The following is a 26833-nucleotide window of genomic DNA, read 5'->3' as shown; positions in this document are numbered from 1 at the left end:
GAAAGTGATCTGGCATTTAAACAATGCTGTGGTGTTCTGGTTGAGAAAGAGCCCAGCTGTGTGTGGCTGAGGGCAGAGCCCTGAAAAGATGGACAGAGAAACTAAAAGATTGCCATTGGGAAAAACACCCTCAGAACAGAGAAGGATGATTGGTTTGCCTGTTGGACAGTTTAGGAAGAACAGAGCCAGTCAGGAGAAAGCTAGGAACACACTTCCCATGAGGTAAAGCCGCAGCTGAGAGAGAGGTTTCCATTTGAATGCAAGGCACAAAGCAACTGCAATGGCTTTTGACAACCAGCCACTGAAAATCCCCAGAACTAAGTGACTGAGTGCCTGACCTGCTTCTCAGAGTTTACACTGGAGACATGTGTTGTTTTAGCTTAGGGAAAAGCCATCTTCAGCAAACCTGGTCAGCGTCTTAACACTCTAGCTAAGTGCAGTGACTTGCACCTAGAATCTCAGTACTTGAGAGGCTATAGGAATGCCAGAAGTTCAAGGCCAGAGTGGGCCACAGTGAGTACCTGCCTAAGGAAAGAAATTGCAAAAGAAAAAGAACAAGCATGAATACTGTTGGAGAAAAGGATGAGATGATGAGGTAGGAAGAGGAGGAGTAGGGACCTATCTGGACAGGGAATATGCCCGATACATGTGTAAGGCGACACCCTTCTTTTGAGGGATAATTTTGGAAATAAAATCTCATATTTGAGCAGGCTATCCAAAAGGCTAATGCAAGCTGGCCATGACAACACACTAGAAGGTGAAGGCAGGAGGGTCAGGAGTTCAAATTAATTCTTTGTTATGTATCTTGATCAAGATAGCCTGAACTACTGGATGCCCTGCTCTAAAACAAGAAGGTTTACACAAGCCCAGTGTGGGGGCACATACCTGTGATACAACAACCTAGGAGACTCAGGCAGAGGGGTTGTAAGTTCAGGGCCATCCTAGACTATATAGCAAGACCCTGTCTCAAAACAGCAAGGGACTAATGCAAAAGGAAGCCACAATAGGTTTTTCTTCTCCTTTCATTCAAATCCAAATTATGGACAATTTTATTTTTTAATGTTTGCATATAAATTATGCATAGTAATGGGTTTCATTATGACATTTTCATACATGTACACATACTCCCACATACCCCATTATCCTCTAAAATATTCTTCTAAATATCAGTAGCCCCCTTCCAGAAAACATCTCTTAAAGTAGAATGTAGGTCCCATGAGGGCAAAAACCATTTCTCAGATATGTTTATTATGCCCAGAACAACCCTCAGTAAGTAGTATTGGATGTCGTTAAGTGAATGTATGAAAGTCAAACAACAGACATATTCTGAGAAGACTTCTGTCTCCCAGTGAGCTAATTATAAAAGTCATAATTACCCTTAGCCTCTCTTAGTCTACTCTGGTGTATTCTCAGTGTGCTGTTTGGTCTTGATTTTGATGCTCTGGTCTCACATGGAACCTGAGGTCGGAGCAGATATCTAGTGGCGGTTAAAGTTACTTGCTCAGGCTCAGCACTCCCCTGGCTCTCCATCTCTTTGATCACTGTAGTCTTAATTACAAACACTATGTTTCTATTTCTAGTAATGACAAAAAGCAAGAGAACATGCACATCTTTTAAACTAGCATGGCTATGCTGACAGGGAATAGAATGTCAAATCTTAACTGTAAGATGAAGAGTCCACAGACTTTTATCTGAACAGCGTTCACAGCTTCACTGAGGTCTGAGTACAGAAGTCAAGAGTTATTGAAGCTGAGCATCCTGCCGTAGTAGCTTTTGTTGTATCCACATCTCAGACAGACCTAGCTGTAGAACACCCTTGTTAGTGTGCCAGTCCCAGCAACCCAAACCTGTAATTTTGCAGCAGTCAAATATTACACACAGACACACACACACAGACACACACACACACACACACACACGATTGTGACTGAACAAGACGGACTTCTCAGAGTACACTAAATTTTCTGTGTTTGTGAATCCGACAGAAGAGTTCTCCAGCGGCTGGAAGAATGTATGTGCCTGTGGTCTGTGTACTGTTTTAACCCCTTTGGTGCTGGACTCTGGGGTTGTTCCTCCTCTTCCTCCTCCTCTTCTTCCTCTTCCTCTTCCTCCTCTTCTTCCTCCTCCTCCTCCTCCCTCCCTCCCTCGATGCAGAGCCCAAGCTGGTGCACTAACCTGCAGCGTCTCTGTGCTTCTCTTCTCACCTCCTCTCTCCCCTTCTCTTTCCCTCTTGCTGTGGTGTGTCCAGAAAAGGAAGTCGAGTTCCAGCGTGCACCTAATGGTGAGCCTTGCCTGCCCACCCATCCCACCCCCACTTCATGCTGCTTGTGCCCGCCTGCCAGCCATGCAGACCCATTCTGCCATGTGCGTGTGTGTCACTCATCCTCACTGCATGTCTGTGCTGTGTGGACAGGTGTGGCCTGTCCTGCCAGGCGGGGCCATTGCCCAAGATCACCCAGTGGCCTTAGCAATGGGCACTGGAAGGTGTGGTATGGCACTCCTTGCTGTGGAGGTTGGATAGCCTCCCACAGTCCACTGTAGGGAGTAGAGCTTATAGGGATTTTGGGAAAAGGCAGTAGGCACAAGGAGAGACTATCACTTAGGAGATGAGGCCTATTCTTCAGGTATGAGCAGCTGCTTCCTGGGGCCTGACATTCAGTAGGCATCTGTGTACTGAGAAGAGCTAATGGTCAGCTTGTGGCTCTAAACCTTGTTCTCCTGTGAAAATTCCATTTTCCTGCTAGGTCCAGGATTGTAGCCTGCCCACCCAGCCCTCAAGGGGAACAGCTACACTGAGAAACTACAGTAAATGCATCTTTTCTCATGGGACACAGGGCACCATGAGAAAACAAGGGAACAAGCAGCCTAGTCATTATACCATCCATTATAACCAGAGGTGTGGCCCCTGGGGTGTTACTCTGCAGAGAAGGCCTGTCTTATCATGGAGTGTTCATCCCCTGTAAAGGTCTTAAGATCAACCATAGGCTTTGTAGGCTGGGCACCCTTCTCCAGTCTACCCTACCCAGGAAATCAAATTCTGCCCTCTGCTGTCTCAGGATAGGAACAGAAGATAAGTGCTGTGGTGTGTTTTGTTGGTGATGGGTTTTTTGTTGTTGTTTTTTAACATGGAACTTCTTTGCAGCCTGTAGAATTCAGTAGCATCCTTATAGTACTTGATGTTGACTCAAGATTCCATGCCTAGCCCTGGTTTTGAGGAACTCTCAGCCACTGACAGCAGGCCAGGGTTATATAACTTAGATCTGGCCCATGAGGCCTGTAGGCAAGATGTAGAAGAGTCTGGATGCATTCTGTGGAGAGAAGACATGCATTCTAACCATCAACATATCTTATGCTCTGAATAGAGGCACATTACGTTTGTCTCTGTGCCTGTGAAAGAACTCAGGTTGTCAAGCCACTCTTTGGTGGCTGTGACTGCACTGGGACCCATTGAGACTGAGTTGAACTGCTCAGGGAAGCAGAAGAGGCAGAGAGCACTGATGTGGTTCCCTGCACTGGAGATTGGCCTTCTTCCTTCCTCTCCAGCCCCTCACACTCTTTCTTGGCTGTGTCACTCTGTAATGTTTTAAAAGGCAAGAATATCCCTGGTGGTCGAGTTGCCATTAGGAATATTGACTTGCTGGGCGGCTTGTTCTTTCCTGGGAGCTGAGTGCTGGGACTGCAGCCACAACCACCGCTGAGATTTGCCTGCCCTTCCCTGGAGCTCTGCCCTCACTTTCAGCTGATCAAGTCCAAGACTTACCAGGTGGAAGATGAAGAGCAGGGAGATCTGTGGCTACATTTTATCCCTAAGTTGAATTCCACCCCGAAGGCCAGGTGTTCTTGCTCATCTCCTTCCTCCTCTTCATATCAGGCTTCAGGCTGGTATATCAAGAGGGGAAGGAAATGCAGGTGTCGGGGGAAGGGCAACGGGGGAGCCAGAGTTCCCAGGTTTTATTCTGTTTTAAGTCACCATCTTTCCCACCTATAATGTGGGAAGAAAATCCTGAATTTCTTTATATCTGGTATGACTCTGTACTGACTTGGCACCTGGAATAAGCAGAAATTTCTGGAGATGCTTTAAAATAAGTCTTCGGCCAGTCCTGCAGGGAGGATGCCTCCAGAGCTAGGTCTCCAGGGCTCCCCAAATTCTCCATCTCTAACCATTGCTCCCATCCACATAGTGTTACGGTTGCCACCTCAGGCCTGGCACCTCTGCGCCAGACTGGGGACATGGGAGGTCTGGGAGTCAAACCTGAGCAATTTTGGTGACCCTGGAGAACTAAACCGTCTGTTTTCTTGTCTCAGCCACAGAGCAACAACAAAAACAGTCTCGTAAGCCCAGCCCAAGAGCCCGCGCCCTTGCAGACGGCCATGGTACCTCTGACTACGGCTTCTCCGCCTCTGACCCTGGCTGCCTCCTGCCCCTTTCCTACCTCCTCTTCTTGCCTTACCTTCCTAGGGCTCCTCAGCTTTTGTCATTTTCCTCCCCTAGGGCAGACTGCTCTGTGTGCTGCCCTGCAGGCCCCTTGCCCTTCATTCTCCTGCTTGGCAATGTTCATCCTGCATGGCAGAACCACCGCTCCTGCTCCTTTCGCTGCTGGGGGAAAGAGTGATCAGGGCTGCCAGTTAGGCCTCCCACCCCCAAGCCTGACCCCTAGTGGGTCTGCTATGGGGTCCAGGGAGGTGAGTTGCTTTAAAAAGCACAGGGTAGAAGCTCTCTTGGTACCTGATCGTTAGTTCTTAGAAGCCTACTTGTAGAACCTGCCTCAGCCTCTCCTTTGCATAGTTAAGGACAGGAGGGAGGACTGGGGTTCCCCAGTGTCTCTCTGGTCCTGGAGAGCCCCTCTGTTCAGTCCTCTCTGGGTTCTTCAGCAGGTACTGCATATCACAGAGCTTTCACTGGTAGTGCTGGCTAGCTGATGGGCTAACAGGAAGGGAAGAAGGGAACAAATAAATGATCATGTCTGCCATGCCTTCTACTTCTGTGGACCCTCTTGTTATGGTGTGGTGCCAGAGGGCCATCTAGGGAAGGCAGAAGGAGGGTGAAATGGGCACCTCCCTGAGCTCAGCTAACTGAAGGGGCATCCTAGCTCTTATTGGGAGACTTTATCTTTTCTGCTTTCCCTGTGTCCCCGTCTTCTGTGCACCCCTTGATGAACACTGTTGGCAGGGCCTGACCTGTGCTCTGAATCCCACAGCTCTTCTTGTAGATTTGCCCCATGGGGCTCCAATCTAGGAAGAACCCTCAGACCCAACAAACTTCACGTACAGAGGCCCTTGTCCTCTCAGCTTCCTGAGAACCTGCCTCTTCCAAGCTTCTCCTTACCAGCCAGTGCTGTCAACTAAATCCAGGGTTTCCTACCTCTCTGGGACCCTAGTTGAGCCAGAATATATTTTTCTCATAGGGATGGCTGGTGGGCAGGCCTCAGTGGTCATCATAGGGTCTCTAAGGGTACTGTGTAAGGGTGTGGGGATCCCTTGGGGAGAGCTTAAGTCCCCAAATCAGGAGGGTAATTTTTATCTTCTCTCACAGGAACCGCAGACCACCGTGGTCCATAATGCCACAGATGGGATCAAGGTGAGTGCGGCCACCAAGTCTGCTTTACTTTCTTGCTCAGCAGGAAATGACTGGGCTGAGTTTCTAGGGTCTGAGAGGTCTGTGGATGTTACAAGCAGGCTATACCCCAAGGCAGAGGTGTTTGTGGTGTCCAGAGCCTGTCAGTCACTCCATTCTGAGGAATGGTGGAGCTTACTGACTCTGAGCCTAGGCTTTACAGTTGGATTGATCTGGTGTGAATCTTGGCTACAAACCTCTGAGCAAGTCACGTAACCACTTCCTACCTCAGCTTTCTTATTTGCAAGTTACAGTAGTAATAGTTACCTCCACAAGTTAAGTTTAGTGAGGAGGAATGTGAGGAGGGGAAAAGAAGGCAAAGGCCTTGGAAACACTTGATGAATAAAGTACTTACTGAGCAATCGTGAAGACAGGAGTTTGAAGCCCCAGAACCCACATGGTGGCCCACTTAGAGTCTTAGCACACGGGAGGTAGAAACAGGATCTCCCAGACAATCTGGCTGGTTAGTCTAACCAAATTAACAAGTTCTGGGTTCAACCAGAGACCTTGCCTCAGTAGCCAGAGTGGAGAGCAATTGAAGAAAACAAACAGCATCAGTCTCTGGCCTCCATACGTGCACTCACACCCATACATACATGCACACCACACACCACACGTGCTCTCACACCCATACATGCACACCACACACCATAGGTGCACTCACACCCATACATACATGCACATAACACACACACATACACACTCCCAAAAGGCAAGAATATAGCCAGACCTTGCAGCATTCTCTTTAGTATAACTTCCCACTCCTAAATTTTTACTAGCATTACTTAATACCATGGCTCTACCTTATAGAAAGGACAGAACAAATTTTCATGGGGGATGGGGAGGGAACTGACTGGAGGGTAAGACCCAGTTGAATAACATACCAATAATCAAATAAGATATAAAATCTAGTAGTGATAAGTGCCCTGAAGGAAGTGGTACAAAGTAAAGAGAGTGAAGAGAGCCTTTAATTAATTGGTCAGAGAATGGCCTCTTAGGAGGGGATATCTGAGCTAGAAATGAAACATCAGTGGGAAGGAAGCAGACAGGCAGGCTGCCAGGCAGATGACACTGCAAGTGCACAAACTTGGCCTGGGTAATGCCAGAAAGAACCATGTGGATCTGAGCTCAGGGAGTAAGGGCCAAAGGCATAGATGAGAGTCAAGAAGTCACCGGGCAGTGGTGGCGCACTCCTTTAATCCCAGCACTTAGGAAGCAGAGGCAGGCGGATTGCTGAGTTCGAAGCCACCAGCCTGGTCTACAGAGTGAGTTCCAGGACAGCCAGGGCTATATAGAGAAACCCTGTCTTGAAAAAAACAAAAAAACAAAACAAAAAAAGAGTCAAGAAGTTGGGGAAGCAGGCAGAATTTTCAGTCTGGCTTACTTTGTGCCTGGGTGGGGGCCTGGGGGTGTTTGTTTGCTTCAAGACAGGGTCTCCCCATGTCGCTCTCTGGCTGTCCTAAGACTGTGTAGACCAAGCTAACCTTGAATTGACAAGAGATCCGCCTGCCTCTGCCTCCTGACTGTTGGGATTAAAGGTGAGCGCCACCTGTGCCTAGCAATATGGTTTACATTTATTCCTGCAACAAAAAGCAGGTAGTTTTTATCCAGTGAGAGATAAAGTCCAGTTGTAGTTTACAAGTTTGCTGTGACCACATTCTAGAGAGTGTAGTGAGGAGAGCGGAAGCTGTGGTAGTGATTCCCGTCTGAGATGTCAGCAGTTTGGACGGACTGTAGCTGAAGGCTGAAGAGAAGTAAGATCCAGAGTTAAATTAAAGGCACAATGCTGAATTTTGGGGAGGTATTTTTTTTAATTTTTAAAAATTGGATTTAAAATTTTAATTATTTGGAATTTAATTTTAATTTTGGGCTGATGGGGACATAAGAGAAGGATGAAGGATGACCAAAGCTTTAGCAGGAATGCCTAGGCAATGCCTTTTCCTGATAGAAAGCCTAGGAAGAGACATTGGGACATGAAGAGTTTTCTAACAAAGGAGCAAGGGTGGAGTAGAACTTCTCTGATTGCTCTGGGCTCTTGTAGGAACTCACATGTTCCTGTTCCTGCGAGCTTCCAAGGGTGATCACATATATGTTCTCTTCGGCCCACAGGGCTCCACAGAGAGCTGCAATACCACTACAGAAGACGAAGATCTCAAAGGTAGGTGTGGCCCTTGGAGGGGAAGGGACCCCTACCTGACCTGGGTACCTCAGCATTGATGGGGCATCTGTCTTCTCTGTCCCTGGAACTGGGATTGCCTTAAACTATAGGAGGGGTTAACTTAAAAGGTACTTCCATACACTGAGATATGAGATTCCTGTCTGGTGCAAGCAAAAAAGGGCTTCTCCTCCTTCACCAAAGTCTAGAATCAGCTGTTTCCAGGGCCAGAGCGTATAGAGCCGTTCCTGTTAATGATGTTCGTCCCAGAGCAGAGGCATCTGCAGAGATAGGTCCTGGTTTTCTCAAGACCAAGGTAATTCTTAGGATGTAGAACTTTCGAGTTTTAAAATGAAGACAGAGAGTTGTGTTATAAGTCAATGGTAGAACACTTAACTCGCACCTCTGCCCTCAAAAAGAAAGAAAGACAGAAAAAAAAGAAAAGAAAAAAGGAAGGAAACAAAAACCCAAGGACAGCCCCAGCTTGAGTTCTGGCCAGGATTGTTAGAAATAGAACTGATCTGGTGTCTGAAGTTGCATTCAGCTGGCTTTGCAGGCCTGTGATGATCACTAGCCTAAACATGGGGCTGCCCAGGATGCCAGGAGCTATAAGGAACATGGAGCCAGACCAGGGGGTCTGTTCTCCTGTTCTTTGGGTTGGCCCCTTGGAACGTCTACATATGCTTTCAATACGTGACCTTCTGTCAGACCATCAGAGAGTTCAAACCATACTTTCAGGGCTGCAGGGAGTGAGGTCAAATCAGTCTGACACTGACAGAGTAAGAGGTGTCTCCACTGCTGGACTGGTGGCCTGATGGCCTAGCCCTTCTTGAATGCCTTATCTGGGAGCAGGGGTCCTTGTATAGTTGTTTTAAGGCTCCTTTGGAAGCTGCAAGCCTAGATCTGCTCACCTTTGTAGTGTTCCCAGCTGGGAGGCCTCTCTAGCAGAGGCAGCTGAGTGGGATGTGGTCCGGTGTCCACAGCAGCCCCAGGCCTCACCTTGCCCCGGCTCTGCAGTGCCAGTGGCTTGGGTCCTGTCCGGCTTGCTCGCTCACCTGCCTTATTCTGTTTGTTTTGGCTGCTCTGCCTTGCCCTGCCCTGCCCTGGCTGGCTAGCTGCCCCGCTCCGCACTGGGAATGGCAGCTTGGTGCCTGAAGGACGGAGCCCCCGGGACAGAACAGCCCCCTCTGCAGGCATGCAGCCCCAGCCTTCTCTCTGCTCCTCAGCCAGTAAGTGTGAGGGAGGCACATTCTGGCTTCCAACTCCCTGGCTCTTCCTGAAGCCCCTCAGGGATTCCCCCAAGAGCAGTCAGCCTAGCCCACCTGCCTGTTAGTCAGCTTTAGGGGCATGGTGTCTGCCAGGGGAGGGGGCCTGCTGGAGGCACTAGTCCCAAGCAGGCCTGAATTTGGAGACCAGAGAAGAGTGGGCGGGAAACCATAGTGTGGAAGTGGAGCATAGAAAGGCACTGGGCTGTGTAGCAGGCTTTGCTTTGACAACAGCCAGGAAGAAGATGAGAAGTCAGGTTCATGAGGTGGGAGTAGAGCAATGGTACATTGTTACAGCCTAGGAATTGTGTTGTGGTTTAGGGTTTTCTGTGGGTCAGCCGTATTAAGAGCATGGGCTCTGAATGAGACAGACCTGATTTTGAAACTTAGCTAAGTGTGGTGATACACAGTTACAATCCCAGCACTCACGAGGCTGAGGCTGAAGCCAAGGATCTCCATTTTGTTCAAGGCGAGTTTAGCTACATAATGGGACCTGTCTCAAAAGGAAACATAAATTCCAGCTGTGCTACCTTCAAAAGTCTGTGAAGTGTCTTAGCTTCCAAGAGCTTTGGTTTCCTTATCTGTTAAATGGGAGTTGGTGAGGGGGTCCCCACCTCAAGCACAGTAGTAGCTGGCCAGGTTCCTGAGACTCATGTCTGTGTCTGTAGTTCTGTCTGTGTTAAAGACATCTCTCTTGGTTTCTTTGCCCCACACTGTCTGTCCTAAATCCAGTCTTCATCACCCATAGGACCCCCGTCAGGTCCTTCAGATAACTTTGATGGAGCTTGTAGGGAAGTGTTGTAAAGACACACCTACTTGCTTCTCTGGACAAAGGACAGAACATATCCCCCTAAGCCCCTGCTTGTTCACTCAGCTGCCCCCCTGTCAGCGTTCTCTGTGGAGGCCCCTCCTGGCTTCCCCTTTAGCTATGCTGCCCAACTACCCTCCCCCACCCAGATACTCCCCTCAGCTGTGCTGGCCCAGCTATGTCATGCTGGTACTGTTCTAATGCTCACATTTGTCTGTCTTGCAGCCTCTTGCGCCTGTGAGGAAAGGCTTGTGGCCTGGACCAGCCTGGGGCTCCAGTTATAGTTAGGGTTAGCCTGAACTCAGCCCAAGCTCACCTTTACGCTAGAGACACCCCCTGCTATTAGTAGCTCTCTACCTGTAAGTGAGCTAACCCTGAAAACAGAATGTCACCATGTGCCCTTTGGGTAGGGAAGGAGGCTATCAACCTACCAGCCTCTCAGTCTTTTCTCGATTTTCTGTGGGAACTCATCCTGATGTGAGAACTGGTACAGGTTTCTAGTTTTTCTGAAGCTTATTCAAGGGCAGTGTAGCCATCACTCATGAGAGAAGCTGTTAAAAGTTTACAAGTCCCAAGATCCTGTATCCCAGAAAAGCCTCATGGAAGAGATGAGTGTTGTAAAAAGATGCAAGCATCAAACCTAGCTTTCTATTCATCCTTTTGAAACTTCATCTCTAGTTTGATTTTGTTCTCAGGCAGACTAAGCTCTGGACCACTGACTAAGGGCAACAAGTGCAGTAGTTACTGCAGCCTGAATGAGCCCTTTCTGGTGTAAGAAGTGGTTAGAAACAGAGAACAGCTGCATCTAGTTGCTAACCCTGCTAATACACAGACTCTTGACTAGAGAGTGGGTTAATGACATTATAGGCTCCTCAGCTGTTAAAAAGCAAAGATGTTTTCTCCAACCTGGTTGTTGATAAAGAGGTGGCAAAGGTCACAGACCCAATAACTACTGGATGGGCTTAGAAAGGAAGTAGTCCTTAATTCTGCAGATGCCAAAAGGGGCGTGGAAAGAAGGGTGGGCTTATTCCTCACAGGGCCTAAAAGACAGAGGAGGAGAAGGATGTCTTTGACAAAGATCACAAGGGATCCCTGAAGGACTGAGGAAGGCTCTTTTGCCCCTAGGAAAGTTGCCCAACAGGTAAATTGGTGGATTTTTCCTCCCAACAGTGCGAAAACAGGAGATCATTAAGATCACAGAACAACTGATCGAAGCCATCAACAATGGGGACTTTGAGGCCTACACGTGAGTAAAGACTCATTGCCCTCAGATTGTCTCCCAAGTCCACTTCTGTTTCCCAAAAAGTCTCTGATCCCATGGAAAGTGCAGTCTGGACCTTAAGCCCTGTCTGAATCAAATGTTTAAGCCCAGAGGCTTGGATTCCTTCTAGGTAGACTCCCCACAACTCAGCCTGACCTGTCATCCTGACTCTGGATAAAAGAGCAGGACTGCTAAGTGACTCTACAAGGAAAAACCTGAATAGTGTTGTTTTGTCAGCTGTAGGCCACAGCTAACCTGCTGTGGGCCAGTCACAACTGATGAACAAGGCTTGTAATCCTACAGGCCTGACAGGCTGTGTTTTTACCCTCCACCCCACCCTGGCCCTCTTTTCTGCAGGAAGATTTGTGACCCGGGCCTCACTTCCTTTGAGCCAGAAGCCCTTGGTAACCTCGTGGAGGGGATGGATTTCCATAAGTTTTACTTTGAGAATCGTGAGTGGGTTCGTGCTGCTGATAAACTCCTGCCTGCCCCTCTACCCCTGCCTCTGTCCCTACCCATCCCGTACCCTAGTACCTCTCTCTGCCTTATCTGACCTTCCCGCTGCATCCTGCTCTGTTCACTCGCTTCCTTGTGCCCTGCTGGCTTTTAACTGGCACTGCTCAAAGGCTGAGCCCATTCACTTGGCAGCTGTATAAAGGCACTGTTGATCACCACCGTTAGGGTCACTGTATTTCTTTAAGCAGCACCTGTCTCCAAGACAGACTATAAACTCCTCAAGATTAATTCAAGAGGATCTCAGCAAGTAATAATGAAGGTCTGTGTCTGCAGGGTTCACAATACAGGAAATTACAAACAGGATAAGAGTGTGTAAGCAAGTAACAGAGCAGTAATGGTGAACTGTGGGGTCAGAAACTGTGGCGAGGATGCCCTGGACATCGAGGGAGCCAAGCATCTGCATAGGGGAGGTCTATAAGCTCCTGGAAGTTCTAGAACTGAATCATCACACCTCCATCTCTACCTCTGCTTTCCAAAGCCCTCATTCTTCAGTTTTCCTTCCTCTTGTCCACTTTATCCATGGTGTCTTCTCCTGTCCTGCCCTGGGTTTTATGTTGTAGCTGTTTTCCCCTGCTGAGTCTGCGCATGTGATCTTCCCATGCTGCCTTCGTCATCCCTTAGCTATCTAAGTAATTCTAGTAGCCAGAACAGTGTTTATCTTAGTTCTAAGGGAGGTCTCTTGCAGCCTCTGTAGTATTGGAGTGAACTAAAGGGGATCTGAGTGCAAGCATCGCCATATGCAAGGCATATGCTGAGAGTGGCAGTCCAGCTCCCTTCACTTTCCAAGCCCAGAGAACTCGGGGAACTTGGGGGAGATCCTGAGCTGGGTGCTTTAGGGATTTCAAACTTTGATGTGCCTTTTCTTTTTAAGTCACCAATTGATTTTGAATGTGTTGCTTTTATGATTTTTCTCTTCTAGCTTTAGCTAGGGGCAAAATAAGCTTGGGACTTTTAAACACCAGCCTAACCAAGTAGAAAAACCATAGGTTTTTATTAGAGCCACATGGTCTTGAGTTTAAATATTTACTTTGATTTGAGTCCTTTTTTTCTGAATATAGTGAAGAAAATATCAGTAAAGAAATACATCTCTCTTGCATGTAAAACCTCAGCATAATACCTAATGCTAGTCTTGTTACCCACATTTCTCTTCCTTTTGGATGAAACTAATGTAATGGAGCATCATGGCCTCTGGGGGGCGATGTTGGAATACTTGGGGATTCTATAAATGGCTGCCGGAGCTAGAGTCAAGAAGGTGCAGCCTATCAGGAATATGTGAGTGTCCAAGCCTAATGCCTGCTACCTCCCCTTCCCTGCCCTGCCCCCTGCAGTCCTGTCCAAGAACAGCAAGCCTATCCACACCACCATCCTAAACCCACACGTCCACGTGATTGGGGAGGACGCAGCTTGCATCGCCTATATCCGGCTCACTCAGTACATCGACGGGCAGGGTCGGCCTCGTACCAGTCAGTCAGAGGAGACCCGGGTGTGGCACCGCCGGGACGGCAAGTGGCTCAATGTCCACTATCACTGCTCAGGGGCCCCTGCCGCACCACTGCAGTGAGCTCAGCCACAGGTGCTCCTGGTCTGGGAGAAGGGACTGGGACTGGGACAGTTTGGATAGCTGAGGTGGGAGGAGTTAGAGAAGGGCAGGAGGTGGCTCTCTAGAAGAGGTATGCGCCCTCCCAGAGGGGTGACACAGACTGGGCAACATAGTTTTGATAAGCCATGCTCTGTAATCAGATAGACTCCAGACTTGGCACATGCATTCTTCCCCTGCTAACCTTAGTTTCTTTAGTTATCAAAAGATGGGGAGTGTTGTTCCTACCTCCATTCCAGAATGGATTGTGAGGATTGAGATGTGTGAAGCACTGAGTAGGCACTCAAATGTGAGACAGTGCTGTGTTTACAGTAGCCTCTCCTGTTCCAGCCCATTCAAGGACTTAGTCGAGTGTGTAGTGTACCAAAATCCAATGAATTTACCTGTGTTCTCAATGTCCTCTGTTCTGTTGCCGCCTCCTGTTCTGTTTGACAGGGGCATTAGGAGATTCCAGCTGGAGGTTGAACCTTCGCAGCCAGTGACTCTGGAGGGCCTGAGTGACAGCGGCGGTCCTGTTCGTTTGAGGTTTAAAACAATTCAATTACAAAGCGGCAGCAGCCAATGCACGACCCTGCATGCAGCCCTCCCGCCCGCCCTTCGTGTCTGTCTCTGCTGTACCGAGGTGTTTTTTACATTTAAGAAAAAAAAAAAGAAAATAAGATTGTTTTAAAAAAATGGAATTCGTACCATGATGCATTTTAAAACAACTGATAGCCCTTGGGCTTGCAAGAAGGCAGGAGTTTGTGTGATGCTCATCCAGGCATGAACAGTGGGCTCGCCCACCACCTTGGAAGAGGTGAGCTTGGCCTCAGGCCCCTGTGGACTCAGGGGGACCAGGCAAGGACTCTTGACAGAGCTTTGGTCGTGGATAGAACTATGGTGTGGTTGCAGCCCCAGAGGTGGCCTGATCACCCCAGTTCTTGGAGTGAACTTCTTCAGAACATGCATTGACACCTAGTATGAGAAAGAAGCAAACGCCGTGGCTATTGGACCTACATGGGAGAGAATGCAGCGCTTCCTGCCTGCTGTCCCAGCCTGCTGTGGAGGCAGCTGTGAGGCGTGGCCTCAGGACTGAAGGCCTGGACTTTGCTGTACCGTTCCAGTTAGTGTAGGCGGGAAGAGAATTGGTGCTGCAGAAGTGTGTCTGACACAGAGCCGATGAGAAACCTCGCGTTAGTCTGACATGCACTTACTCATCCATTTCTATAGGATGCACAATGCCCGTGGGCCTGAGACTGAGGCCTGATTTCTGCAGGTGGGAAGTGGGAGGGATTGCTACTTTGTTTCCTGTTGGTTTTCCTAAAGTAACAAGGAGAGATCCAGACGTCTTTGGCCAGGGCTCCTTTAGCCACTTTGGCAGTTCTGTTTGTGTGCTGACCTGGACCATCCTTGTCTTGTATTTTCATGCTGGTGGTCCCCATGCTGACCCTCACCTGGGCCCAGGCCCTCTGCCAAGCGCCCCTGTGAGATGGGAGGAGTGAGGCAGCGGGATAAGAGTTGGTGGTTGTTACTATGCATTCTGGCTGCCCTCTGGGCTGCCTCCCTTCTTCTTCCCACGCTGCATGTCCATCTCTTTCCCTGGGTTTGAGATTGAACTGACTGCTTGGGTGAGAAGTGTCCTCTTTAAAGAGACTCTTTACTGACCAACTGAAGTATACACTTTTCTGCTGGACAATCCGCATGGGCATCACCCCCTCACCTGCATGTACCCAAAAAAGGGGTCCAGAGCCAAGGCTCCTGCATTCATTGTCCCTCTCTGTGCTCAAGGAGTTCCATTCCAGGAAGAAAAGATCTGTACCTTAGGCAGATAACAGAGAAGATAATGGAGGAGCAATTGGTCATAGTCTTGGTTCCCTCCCACCAAACAACTGCACATTGTCTGCATTTAGGGGGGAAAGGTGGGTAGATTTCAGCTCCTTGGATGACCTTCAGGAGACACAGGAGCTGGGAAAAGAGACAGAACTACAGACTTTGGAACCAGCTGAGAAGAGAACAAATTCATGGGTGCTGGTGCTTGAATTTAGCCAGGCTCCTCAAGCACCTTGTGCATGCCTCAGACCCTGGACCCTAGTCCCTTCCTGCCCTGCAGCCTGCAGTGTCAGCCAACAGATACCTTCACCACAGGGTTTGGTTTTGCTGGCTTGAAGACAACAAATGGTCTTAGAGCTCATTAAGACCCATAGCTTCATATGGCTGCTCCAGCCCCACATCTTAGCGTTCTTACTCCACTTCTGGGGCTAATGTCAGCATCTATAGACTATTAATAGACTATTTAAAAAACAAACCACCTTTTAAACAGGAAATGGAAGGCATTTGATGCAGAACTTTTGCATGATGACATAGAAATAATTTAAAAAAAAAAAATAGTGTTTGTTCTGAATGTTGGTAGTCCCTTCATAGCTTTGTTACAATGAAACCTTGAAGATATTTAATAAAATAACCTTTAAACAGTCCATTGTGTTATTGCTGTTGGAGGCTCTTAGTCATGGGCTTGGAGTTTAGCAGCCTGCGTGACAAGGCTTCACTAGGAAATGAACATCTTTTCCCCCATTCCATTGGGGAGCAAGGAAGAAAACTTCTCAAACTCAGCCTGGGATGCAGAATTGGGGGTGGCAGAGAGGAAGTAGCCTCTTAAGCAGTGGGCCGTGCCTTTGCCCCGCCCCAGTCAGGGGTGGCCCCGCCCTTGGTACGCGGGCTCCCTCCTCCTCCGCGGGGCTGAGTGGACAGGCCTGGGCCCTGGGCCCGCCCCGACGCTCCGCAGACTGTGCCACCCGGCGTGGAGGACAGGGTCCGCTCCGGTGGGCCGAACGCGAGGCCAGAGGCCTGGGAGGCAGCGTCTGGGCTGAGCTCTTTGGAAGGCCATTGGCTTATTCCAGATCTCGGTCGTGCGGCGGCCACGCTCGGGGAGCGCGCGGGCCCGAGCGGGCACCGCGAGCCGCAGCGCGCCGCCTCCCCCTGGTGGGAGCTGTACTTGGGCCCGACTGCGGCGGAGCGTTCGCTCGGAGATGGCGGAGCCGCCGCGACGCGGCCCGAGGCCCCGCGAGCAAGGAAGCCGGGCGGCCCCGGGACGCGGCGGGGCCCGGGGACAGCGGGGACGCCGCCCACTCCACCGGGTGAGCCATCCTTGAGAGCAGCCTCCGTCCACGGTCGCCCTCAGTTTTCCCTGTCAGACTTCCCGCAAGTGTCGCCACCGAAACCACCCGCAGAGTCGTCCTGGGCGGCCACCCATCCGGCCCTGTGCGCCCCTGCCCCGTGTCCCGGCCGCTAGCCTCCTCTCACTTGCCTCATTCCAGCACTCTGTCCGGGTCAAACGGGGTCCTTTCAGCCGGTGCCTGTCTGGATGTCCACTCTCGGCCGCACCCCTATCCCTTCCCCTCCAGCTCCCCCACCTGTGGGCTTCCCATTTCTTCACGGAGCCCGTAGTTCCCACAGGAGGGTCCCTCTATCCTCAAGGTCAGGTCCTCCCTCCCACATCATGAGCTCTGTTGTTTATCCAGTGGTGGGACCACACCTCCAGCCCACCCTGACCCTGTGTTTGCTGCCTGCCCACTTTGGCTGACGACCCTTGGGTTTCTCCTTCCTCAGAAACTTTCCACTGCCACACACATGTTCTTCCTCCAACATTAGTCATCCTACTGCCACCCCCCCCCCACAAAGTTCTCACATGATCCCCTCTCTAAATCTCACCGGCTTCCTCTAGAAATGAAGCGAAAATGCAGTGGTTACAACACAGGAGTTTGACAGGCCTGACCTTTGAATCCCAGTTCATCCACTAACGGAGCTTTGTAATCTTGGGTAAGTTACTAAGCTTCCCTGGGCCTGAGATTATGCGTGTGTAAAATGGAACTAATACTAGTTATGTGTGTTTTCACAACTCTTAGAGCTAGCATTAAATACAGGTGCTTCTAGATTTACTGATAAACCTTTAAGATATCCTAAATTAAATTGCACATTGTACATCTAACCTACTGACCCCAAGAGTTTATCAGTGAGTGCCCTCTGCTCCGTGATGGCAGTTGCTTAACCTTCTGATTGTGTGGCTGAGTATGTACTTAGTGTCTCTCATTACAAGAAAAGTATTGTTGGGGCTGTAGAGGTAGCCCAGTGGTTCAGAGCACTCGCTGCTCTTCCAAAGGTCCTGAGTTCAATTTTCAGCACCCACATGGTGGCTTATAGTCTGATGCTGTCTTCTGGTGTGCAGATGTACATGCAGACAAAGTACCTATATACATAAAATACATAAGTAATAAGCCTAAAAAAATAAAAGTATTGTGTCTATAAATCCACTACCTTAGGAAATGATTAAAATTCTCTGGCCTGAGGTTGTAACTCCTGATAGAGCATTTGCCTAGCATGTGCAAGACCATGTATTCCATCGCCAGCACTGAAAACCAAAACCCAAAACTATTTGAAGTATACTTTATACTAAATGTTTATCATTTGCACATTGATTTTTGATGATGGTGGTGGTAGTAGTTTGGTTTGGTTTGGTTTTAAGAAAGTGCTTCTCCGTGTAGCCCTGGCTGTCCTAGAACTAGCTCTATAGACCAGGCTGGCCTCAAACTCAGAGATTGTCCTGCCTTTGCATCACTGCCCAGCTTCATTTGCACATAGTAATAAATCAAAGTCAGATCTGTCTGTATATGCAAAGCTCTCCAAAGAATGTCCAACAAGCAATAAGCACTCAGTATATACTATTATTAAACTGGTATACATGTGAAGTATAGCTAGCTTTCCATGCATTCTCACTACTGTTTCCCTGTTAGAATTTAGCTGTTCTTGCCAGGCAGTGGTGGTGCATGCCTTTAATCCCAGCGCTCAGGAGACAGAGGCAGGCAAAGTTCGAGGCTAACCTGGTCTATATAGAAGCCAGAGCTACACAAAGAAACCCTGTCTGTAAAAACAAACAAAAGGATTCAGTTCTTCCCATGATCTACATACACCTCTCCCTCCTATGTCTACTCCTGCCTCCCCCATCTCCCTCTCTCCGCCATTGCATTTAGAGCCTCACACATTATGAGCATGGGCTTTGCTCTAAACTGAGACTCCATCCCCAACACAGTTTGTTTTTTTTTTATTTATTTTTATTTCATGTGTACTATGTTCTGCCTGTATGTATGTCTGTGTCAGATCCCCCTGGAACTGGAGTTACAGACAACTATGATCTACCATGTTGGTGCTAGGAATTGAATGCAGGTCCTCTGGAAGAGAAGCCAGTGCTCTTAATCACTGGGTCATCTCTCTAGTCTCCATCATTTTTTTATTCTGTCTCCCAGCTCTCTTGTTTCAATTAGTTTTACCCAGGCCAGAGCTGAAGTCTATATAAATTACCGTAAATCATCTCTTTGGATTCTGAAGGACCTTGTTTCTCTCTGCCTAAGGCCACCGAGGTGCATCCACTAGAGTGGATGGTGGAGCAGTTTTGCCAGCTACTGACCTTTCTGAGATTAGCTAAAATAAAAAGGGACTGTAAACTTGCAGCAGTCTTACTTGAGAAAAAGAAACTGTCAAGTTAGATTTCCTTAAAGCTGTTTTCTGCTCATCTGACCTTCAAGTCACTGTCTGTCCCTGGATCCTGTCACCCATGTTCCTCCAGTCTGTTGCCCAGCAGCTCCTGTGCTGTTCTGGAATGAGGATATAGTAACACCTCAGTTAACTTAGGAAGGAGACGCAGAAGGGGAAAAGGGGAGACTCTAGGTTCAGCTTTCTGGCTTTCTTAGGTGCTAGTGATAACATGCCCTGCCCTAGGTATGTGTTTTCTCTTCTCAGCTGATTCTGCTGTGGGTGGAGAAAGGGTGTGGGGTAATTTTTTTTTACAAATAGTGGAAAGGAAAGCCTTCCAAGTTCTGGTCTCAGAAGCTAATAGTATGATTAGCTCTCACAGTTCCTCAACTCCCCCACCATAGTGTGCATGTGACTGCAAGTCCGTTAGTGATGTTGGCTGTGGTGATGGATGTGATCGATGTAGAAGATTAAGACTCGGGAGGTCTCTCCTATCTGATTATCTGATGGTTCGTTGGATCATGAGACTTCTAAGATGTGCCGTCCACTTGTTATCAAGAGCCCACCGGAGTTCCTGCTCATTGGCAGACTTCTCAGACAGGATGGGGATTTCTTTCAGAGTATAGCTCTGTTCATCCTCCTGGCTGTTTGGTCTCTGTGGATAGGCTCTTCCATAACTTGACTTGCTGCCCTAGCTTGAACACAGGGGAATTTGGACATTCCCTAAGAAAGTGAACAAGCTATGAAGCCAAGGTATGGGATCCAATGCATATTCTTTCTATATAAGCTTTACTCTTTTCTAAAGAACAAAGTGTCTGGGCTGGGGCGAAAACTTAGTAGGGACGGTGCCTGCTGTGAAAGCACAAGGATCTGGGTTTAGATTCCCAGTACCCACGGAAACCCTGATGTGTGGTAGCACACATTCCCAGGACAGAGAAGCGAGACCAGGGCTTTGCTAGCCATCCATTCTAACTGGGACAGAGAGCTTCAGGTTCAGTGAAAGACTGTCTCAAAAATATGAGAGTGGTAAAGGAGGACACTGATATTGACCTCTGGCTCTATCCATGCGCGAGCGTGTGCATGCACACGCACACACACACGTCCACACACATGCACAGAAGAGATCATCACATATATACATGGGGTAAGAGACGGGACAAAGAGAATGGCTAATGACAGACTTTCAAAGGAAGAAGTTTACCCGCCAATTTCTCTGCTTTACAGATTGTAAGGGCCAATCTGGTGGACTTCACTGACTTCTGACGTAAGAACCTCCACCGGGGCTGAGGGAGCTTAAGTTTCAGCCTGAGGCATGGGCCAGGGGGCCATGGTGACTTGAGACCTGTGGATTCTGTCCAGTACAGCCTGTTGCTCCTTCTGCCTCCCCTGTCCTGTATTGAAAGCATTCATGTTCATCTCATCAGGGAACTGACCCTAAGAGAATTCCTTCCCTTGCCAAGATAGTTTCAGCCCACAGAACTCATCCTTCCCATCTCCTGAGGTGGTCCCTATCCCTCCCTCCGTTCTCCTCGCCATGCTCCAGCTGTGGAAGGTGGTACGCCCTGCTCGGCAACTGGAACTGCACCGCCTCATACTGCTGCTGATTGGTTTCAGTCTTGTCTCCATGGGATTCCTGGCTTACTATGTGTCCACCAGCCCCAAAGCCAAGGAACCCTTGCCTCTGCCCTTGGGAGACTGTAGTAGCAGTGGGGTGGCTGGCCCTGGCCCTGCAAGACCACCAGTCCCACCTCGACCCCCAAGGCCTCCAGAAACAACTCGAACAGAACCTGTGGTCCTTGTGTTTGTGGAAAGTGCATACTCACAACTGGGGCAGGAGATTGTGGCCATCTTGGAGTCTAGTCGCTTTCGTTATAGCACTGAGCTGGCACCTGGCCGAGGGGATATGCCCACCCTGACTGATCATACCCATGGCCGCTATGTCTTAGTCATCTACGAGAACCTTCTAAAGTATGTCAACTTGGATGCCTGGAGTCGAGAACTGCTGGATCGGTACTGTGTGGAGTATGGCGTAGGCATCATTGGCTTTTTCCGAGCCCATGAGCACAGCCTACTGAGTGCCCAGCTTAAGGGCTTTCCCCTTTTCCTACACTCAAACTTGGGGCTCCGGGACTACCAAGTGAATCCTTCTGCTCCTCTGCTACATCTCACCCGCCCTAGCCGCTTGGAGCCAGGACCACTGCCTGGTGATGACTGGACCATCTTCCAGTCCAATCACAGCACCTATGAGCCCGTGCTTATTGCCAGCCATCGGCCAGCTGAGTTCCCTGTGCCAGGACCAGTTCTTCGGCGGGCCCGGCTCCCCACCGTGGTGCAGGACTTGGGGCTTCATGATGGCATACAACGGGTGCTGTTTGGACATGGCCTCTCTTTTTGGCTTCACAAACTTGTTTTTGTTGATGCTGTTGCATACCTCACGGGGAAGCGCCTCTGCCTGGACCTTGACCGCTACATCTTAGTAGACATTGATGACATCTTTGTGGGCAAAGAAGGTACTCGAATGAAGGTGGCTGATGTTGAGGTTAGTTTTTCTTTTTCTCTTCTGTTTATTTTGCTAGAAAATTTATCACCCCTGGCTATCAGATTCCGTGCTTTGATTCTGAGATGGTCATAGATACATTCTCTACTTTTTATAGTTGGAAAGAAAGCTACTTACTATATATTTCTCAGTCAGTCTGTTTTCTCCTGATTTGGCATTTCTCTACTGTTTCTTCCAGGCTTTGTTGAGCACCCAGAACAAACTCAGGACCTTAGTCCCCAACTTCACCTTCAACCTGGGCTTCTCGGGCAAGTTCTATCATACTGGTGAGCTCATTCCCCTGTTATCCATTGTAGTTTGATCTGTCTCTATATTGACCCTGGACACACAAGTTGGAGAAAGGGACAAAGTTTAGGGACGTAGTTCAGCGATGAGCCGGTGATGGACCGGGATTGGCATAGGTGGCTGAAGAACACTCAGGCAGTGGAGCAAACAGAAAACCTCAGGCCCTGGGCAGAAATGAGTAATGTCCAAAGGATGGAAAATGGTCACAGCTGTTACAAAACAAAGGGCATAGGGGCTGACTGGCTGTGACCAGCAGTCAGTGTGTGATCATAGGGACCGAAGAGGAGGATGCAGGGGACGACATGCTGCTGAAGCACCGCAGAGAGTTCTGGTGGTTCCCTCACATGTGGAGCCACATGCAGCCACACCTGTTCCACAACCGCTCTGTGCTAGCTGACCAGATGAGGCTCAACAAACAGTTTGCTTTGGTGAGACTCTTGAATCTCTTTCCCATACTTTCTCCCAGAGATAATGTTTCCTCTTTAACACCCTTCCCCCACCGTCGACACCCTGTCTCTGCCTTTCCAGTTTTCTTTCTTTGCAGGCATCCCCACCCTCTTTACCCTCTACTCCCCAAACCTCACCAGGTCCTGGTGAGAGTCTATACCATTCCCAGGAGCATGGGATTCCTACGGATCTGGGCTATGCTGTGGCCCCCCACCACTCTGGCGTGTACCCCATCCACACGCAGCTCTATGAGGCCTGGAAATCTGTATGGGGCATCCAGGTGACCAGCACTGAGGAGTATCCCCATCTGCGCCCTGCTCGCTACCGCCGTGGCTTCATTCACAATGGCATCATGGTGAGGGGTTCTCACTACAAATGTGGTGATGCATACAGTAAAACTTTTTAAAGATTTGTGTGTGTGTGTGTGTGTGTGTGTGTGCGCGCACACTTGTGCTCTATCTGCATGTATACCTGCAGGCCAGAAGAGGGCATCAGATTTCATTACAGATGGTTGTGAGCCACCATGTGGTTGCTGAGGATTGAACTCAGGACCTCTGGAAGAGCAGGCAATAATGCGGTACTTTTAACTGCTGAGCCATCTCTCCAGCCCTGCATATAGTAAATTTTCTTCCTATAACTTCAAAGCAGGCCTCTTTGAATCCAGGGAATTCTAGTGCATCCTGATGTTGACCCTTATCTGCTCTCTGTCTTACCATTCACATCTCATCTGTCTCTGTATCTTCTTTTCCTCTCAGGTGCTTCCCCGGCAAACATGTGGCCTCTTCACTCACACGATCTTCTACAATGAGTATCCTGGAGGTTCTCGTGAACTAGACCGAAGCATCCGAGGTGGAGAGCTCTTTCTGACAGTGCTGCTTAATCCGGTAAGGTGCCAAAAGGGAACCAGAAGACTAGAAAGCCAAACTGTTGTCAAGCCAGCGCCTTTGTGCACCAAAGCTGGTTCTGGGATAGGGGCTCTCTGAGTCTCACAGGCAGGCATCCTCCTGCAGATCAGTGTCTTTATGACCCATCTGTCAAACTATGGAAATGACCGGCTGGGCCTGTACACCTTTGAGAGCCTGGTGCGCTTCCTCCAGTGCTGGACACGACTGCGTCTGCAGACCCTTCCTCCTGTCCCTCTTGCACAAAAGTACTTTGAACTTTTTCCTCAGGAACGAAGCCCCCTATGGCAGGTAAGGATGGAGCTCAGGCTGACCTAATCTGATGGGGATCAGGGTTTACAAGATTAGTCCTTATCAGATTCGTGGCCTAACCTTCAGAATCCCTGTGATGACAAGAGACACAAAGATATCTGGTCCAAGGAGAAAACCTGTGATCGACTCCCCAAGTTCCTCATTGTGGGACCACAGAAGACAGGTAAATTATTCACAGCCAATTTATCTCTGGCTTTTTTTTTTTTTTTGTGGGGTTTTTTGAGACAGGGTTTCTCTGTGTAGCCCTGGCTGTCCTGGAACTCACTCTGTAGACCAGGCTGGCCTCGAACTCAGAAATCTACCTGCCTCTGCCTCCCAAGTGCTGGGATTAAAGGCGTGCACCACCACCGCCCAGCCACAGCCGATTTATCTTATGCTGCCTTCTCATACCTACTTCTCATTAACCAAGTGTCTTAAGGAAAGGATTCGTTTTTTTAAAAATTATATTTATTTAGTGTGCTTGCATGCATGTGTATACACATGCTCAGGACAGCTTGAGGACATCAGTTATTTTCACTGTGTTTTGTTTTGATTGGGTTTTGGTTTTCTCGGGTTTCCTTGGGTTTTACTGTGTAGTTTTGGCTATCCTGGAACTCGCTCTGTAGAACAGGCTATCCTCAAATTCACAGAGCTTTCTGCCTGCCTCTGCCTCCCAAGTGCTGGGATTAAAGGTATCCATTACAATATTTTTTTTTAATTTTGTGTTTTTTATTCATTTAGTTTTTGAGATAGGTCTCCTCACCCAGGCCAACCTTAAGTCCTCCAATCTCTTTGCTTCAGTTTTCCAAGTGCTGGAATTACACTTGTAAGCCACATTTGTATACCTGCCTCCATGTGCAGAGTTTAAAAGATAGATAAACAGGGCTGGGATGTTTGCTGATCATGTACAAAGCCCTGAATTCCAGCCCCTTCATAAAGCCAGTATAGTAGAGCAGGCAGGATCAGAAGACCTCACTTGCTATACAGGGCCTTGGTTGTATAGCAAGTGAGGCCAGCATAGGCTACATAAGATCCTGTCTCAAAAACCAATTTGATAACAAGACTTGGTTGTAAAGGCTTGTAATCCCAGCAGTCTGGGAGGCAGAGACAGGAGTGTATCAGCTTCAGTGCCTGCTTGGCTACAGAGTATTTAGGAAAGCCTGGGCAATTTAGTAAGACCTAGTCTCAAAAAAGAAAAGCAAAGAGGTCGGAGGCCACAGCTCTATGGAAGCATCCACCATGTTTAAAGGCCTAGACTCAGTTCTGAGTGCTAGGGACGGGAGTCTGAGAAGGTGGAGGGTGAAGGCTGGTCTGACTCCATCCTGGGCCTCTCTCAGGCTTTCTTTCTCTCACTTTGCTTTGGCTGAAGGGAGTGTTTTTCTCACTTCCTCCAAGCTCATGCTGTTTAGCTGGCTGTCTTCTGGAACAGTGGTCTTTCTCCTCTTTACAGGCACCACAGCTATCCACTTCTTCCTGAGTCTGCACCCAGCTGTGACAAGCAGCTTTCCTAGCCCCAGCACCTTTGAGGAAATTCAGTTCTTCAATGGCCCTAATTACCACAAGGGTATCGACTGGTGAGATGAGTCCCCTTGGGTGTTCCTCAGAGCAGTACTGCCTTCTCCAAAAGATAACCTGTCTCAGCCTCTGTCAGCTCACAAAAGTCTGGGCTCGCCACTGAGATCTTTCTTCTCTTTTCTGTGTTACTCTCTAGGTATATGGACTTCTTCCCTGTTCCTTCCAATGCCAGCACTGACTTCCTATTTGAAAAAAGTGCCACCTACTTTGACTCAGAGGTTGTACCACGGCGAGGGGCTGCCCTTCTGCCAAGAGCCAAGATTATCACTGTGCTCATCAACCCTGCTGACAGGGCCTACTCCTGGTACCAGGTTTGTCTCAAGTGAGGGACCCTGCTGACAGGGCCTACTCCTGGTACAAGGTTTGTCTCAAGTGACATTAGGCCTTCAGGGAGAGGTGGAGAAGGTAGTTCCTGCCAGAGACACAGAAAGGAATGAGAGTTGGGAAACTAAACAAGTCCCTTAAGGTGGGGTAGCGATGCTGTTGTCTCCAGACAAGGATATGGCCAGAATCATTGTCAGATCAGCCACCCTGTCCCTCTTTATCCTCTGTCCTGCAGCACCAGCGAGCACATGGAGACCCCATTGCTCTGAACTATACCTTCTACCAAGTGATTTCAGCTTCCTCTCAGGCCCCTCTGCTACTTCGCTCCTTGCAGAACCGTTGTCTCGTTCCTGGATATTATTCGACCCATCTTCAGCGCTGGCTGACTTACTATCCCTCTGGACAGGTATAGTCTCACAAAAGCCCTTATTAGGGTATCCCTTCCCTTCAGCCCAGTCTTCTTAAAAATAGAGAGGGAACCACATCTCTGTCCCTTCAGTTGCTGATTATGGATGGGCAGGAGCTTCGTGTCAACCCAGCAGCCTCAATGGAGATCATCCAGAAGTTCCTGGGTATCACCCCCTTTCTGAACTACACGAGGACCCTCAGGTGGGAGAGCATAAGCTAAGGGAAAGAAGATTTTATGGGGAAAAGGGAGGAGGCTCTGTTTGGAAGAGACATCTCTCCCCGTGGGCTAGGAGGGTAGGGTACACGTGTGGGGCTTGTATTTCCATTCTCCCTGACACCTGATGGCCTGTCCCTTTGAGTAGGTTTGATGAAGATAAAGGATTTTGGTGCCAGGGACTTGAAGGTGGTAAGACTCGCTGTCTAGGGAGAAGCAAAGGCCGGAGGTACCCAGACATGGACATGGAGGTAAGTGGAACCTGGGTCACGGCTGCCACTCCACCTCCAGGGTCTGACTTTGCTGAACTCTTTACTGTTTGTTTCTCCTCTCACTTTTTTCTCCCATCAGTCTCGCCTTTTCCTTACGGATTTTTTCCGGAACCATAATTTGGAGCTATCAAAACTGCTGAGTCGGCTTGGACAGCCAGCCCCCTTGTGGCTTCGGGAAGAATTGCAGCATTCCAGTGTGGGCTGATGCCCGTCTTTCCATACCAGCAAAAAAGCTTGCTAACTTCACTGAGGGGCAAGCCTTAGAGCAGAGCCCACAGGGGGATTAACATGGCCTGGCCCCTTACCCCTCTACCTCAGTGGCCCCCAGTATTGGAATGGCTGAAAAGGGAGGGGCATCCATCTCTTTCCCATAGTTTTGGGGACTGATAAAGGGGCTTCCCTTGGTAACCCCCCACCATGGTACTAGGTACTAGGTACCTTTGACCTATGAACCTGGGAGGTGAGGAAGAGAAGGTCCAGAGAAGGGGTAGAAGAATGCATTCAGTGGTTGCCCTCCTCATCCCAGCAGTTTACCTGTCAATGCCTACCCATGAGAGGGCCCTTTGCTATGGCCCCTTTAGTCAAGACTGTGGGATCTACCTGTGGCCTGGCCTCTCTAGTGTCATTCACATTGAATGGGGATGAGGTCAGACAGTTGCTCATAGAGCTATATATGAGCCCTAGCTGTGGGCTAGAAATGTCCTTAATAAACATCCTTATTTTTCTGTTTTGTCTGGTTCATCGCAGTGGGGGAACAGGGGGAGAAACCCTAGACTACAGCAGGTATCAGCTGTCTTTCCACAACTCTTCTACAAAGGAAGAAGGCAAAGACCCAGAAAA

At 49.0% G+C, this 26833-nt stretch overlaps 2 protein-coding genes and 1 long non-coding RNA gene across 8 annotated transcripts in view; 2 read left to right on the top strand and 1 right to left on the bottom strand.

Moving 5' to 3' along the window:
- Positions 1-15669, top strand: part of Camk2g (calcium/calmodulin dependent protein kinase II gamma) — a 58874-nt gene extending 43205 nt beyond the window's left edge. The window contains exons 14-21 of one of the 5 annotated variants that reach the window (XM_028758571.1): positions 4306-4374; positions 5534-5578; positions 7724-7772; positions 8885-8998; positions 11013-11088; positions 11461-11555; positions 12948-13192; positions 13652-15669. In XM_028758571.1, coding sequence (XP_028614404.1) covers positions 4306-4374; positions 5534-5578; positions 7724-7772; positions 8885-8998; positions 11013-11088; positions 11461-11555; positions 12948-13180 — 681 coding nt within the window. In that variant the 3' untranslated portion in view covers positions 13181-13192; positions 13652-15669. Of the gene's footprint in view, positions 1-4305; positions 4375-5533; positions 5579-7723; positions 7773-8884; positions 8999-11012; positions 11089-11460; positions 11879-12947; positions 13193-13651 lie in introns of those variants that run through there. The other 4 variants (XM_028758569.1, XR_003710157.1, XM_028758570.1 and 1 more) reach the window with 4 other exon arrangements.
- On the bottom strand, positions 3779-14969 carry LOC114613307. The gene is made up of 3 exons (XR_003710159.1): positions 14916-14969; positions 13600-13728; positions 3779-3879 (listed from the first exon to the last, which is right to left on the bottom strand). It is a non-coding gene; the product is annotated as an uncharacterized LOC114613307 (long non-coding RNA).
- Positions 15670-16278: 609 nt separating the features above from the next.
- Positions 16279-26718, top strand: Ndst2 (N-deacetylase and N-sulfotransferase 2). Of its 2 annotated transcripts, XM_028758556.1 has the most exons (15): positions 16279-16329; positions 16917-17011; positions 19943-21257; positions 21454-21541; positions 21834-21988; positions 22177-22362; positions 22763-22891; positions 23018-23200; positions 23288-23384; positions 24651-24774; positions 24912-25086; positions 25335-25505; positions 25599-25708; positions 25870-25972; positions 26073-26718. In XM_028758556.1, exons 3-15 carry the CDS (start codon positions 20253-20255, stop codon positions 26196-26198), a joined length of 2652 nt encoding a protein of 883 aa, XP_028614389.1. In that variant the 5' UTR covers positions 16279-16329; positions 16917-17011; positions 19943-20252; the 3' UTR covers positions 26199-26718. The 2 variants fall into 2 exon arrangements, with proteins under 2 accessions (XP_028614389.1, XP_028614388.1); XM_028758555.1 differs by having other exon boundaries at positions 25870-26227.
- The last annotated feature ends 115 nt before the right edge of the window (positions 26719-26833 follow it).

Source organism: Grammomys surdaster, unplaced genomic scaffold (genome assembly GCF_004785775.1).
Source record: "Grammomys surdaster isolate TR1022 unplaced genomic scaffold, NIH_TR_1.0 126198, whole genome shotgun sequence".
NCBI lineage: Eukaryota > Metazoa > Chordata > Mammalia > Rodentia > Muridae > Grammomys > Grammomys surdaster.
The sequence above is the reverse complement of the archived record's forward strand: the minus strand, read 5'-3'. Positions and strand labels throughout refer to the sequence as shown.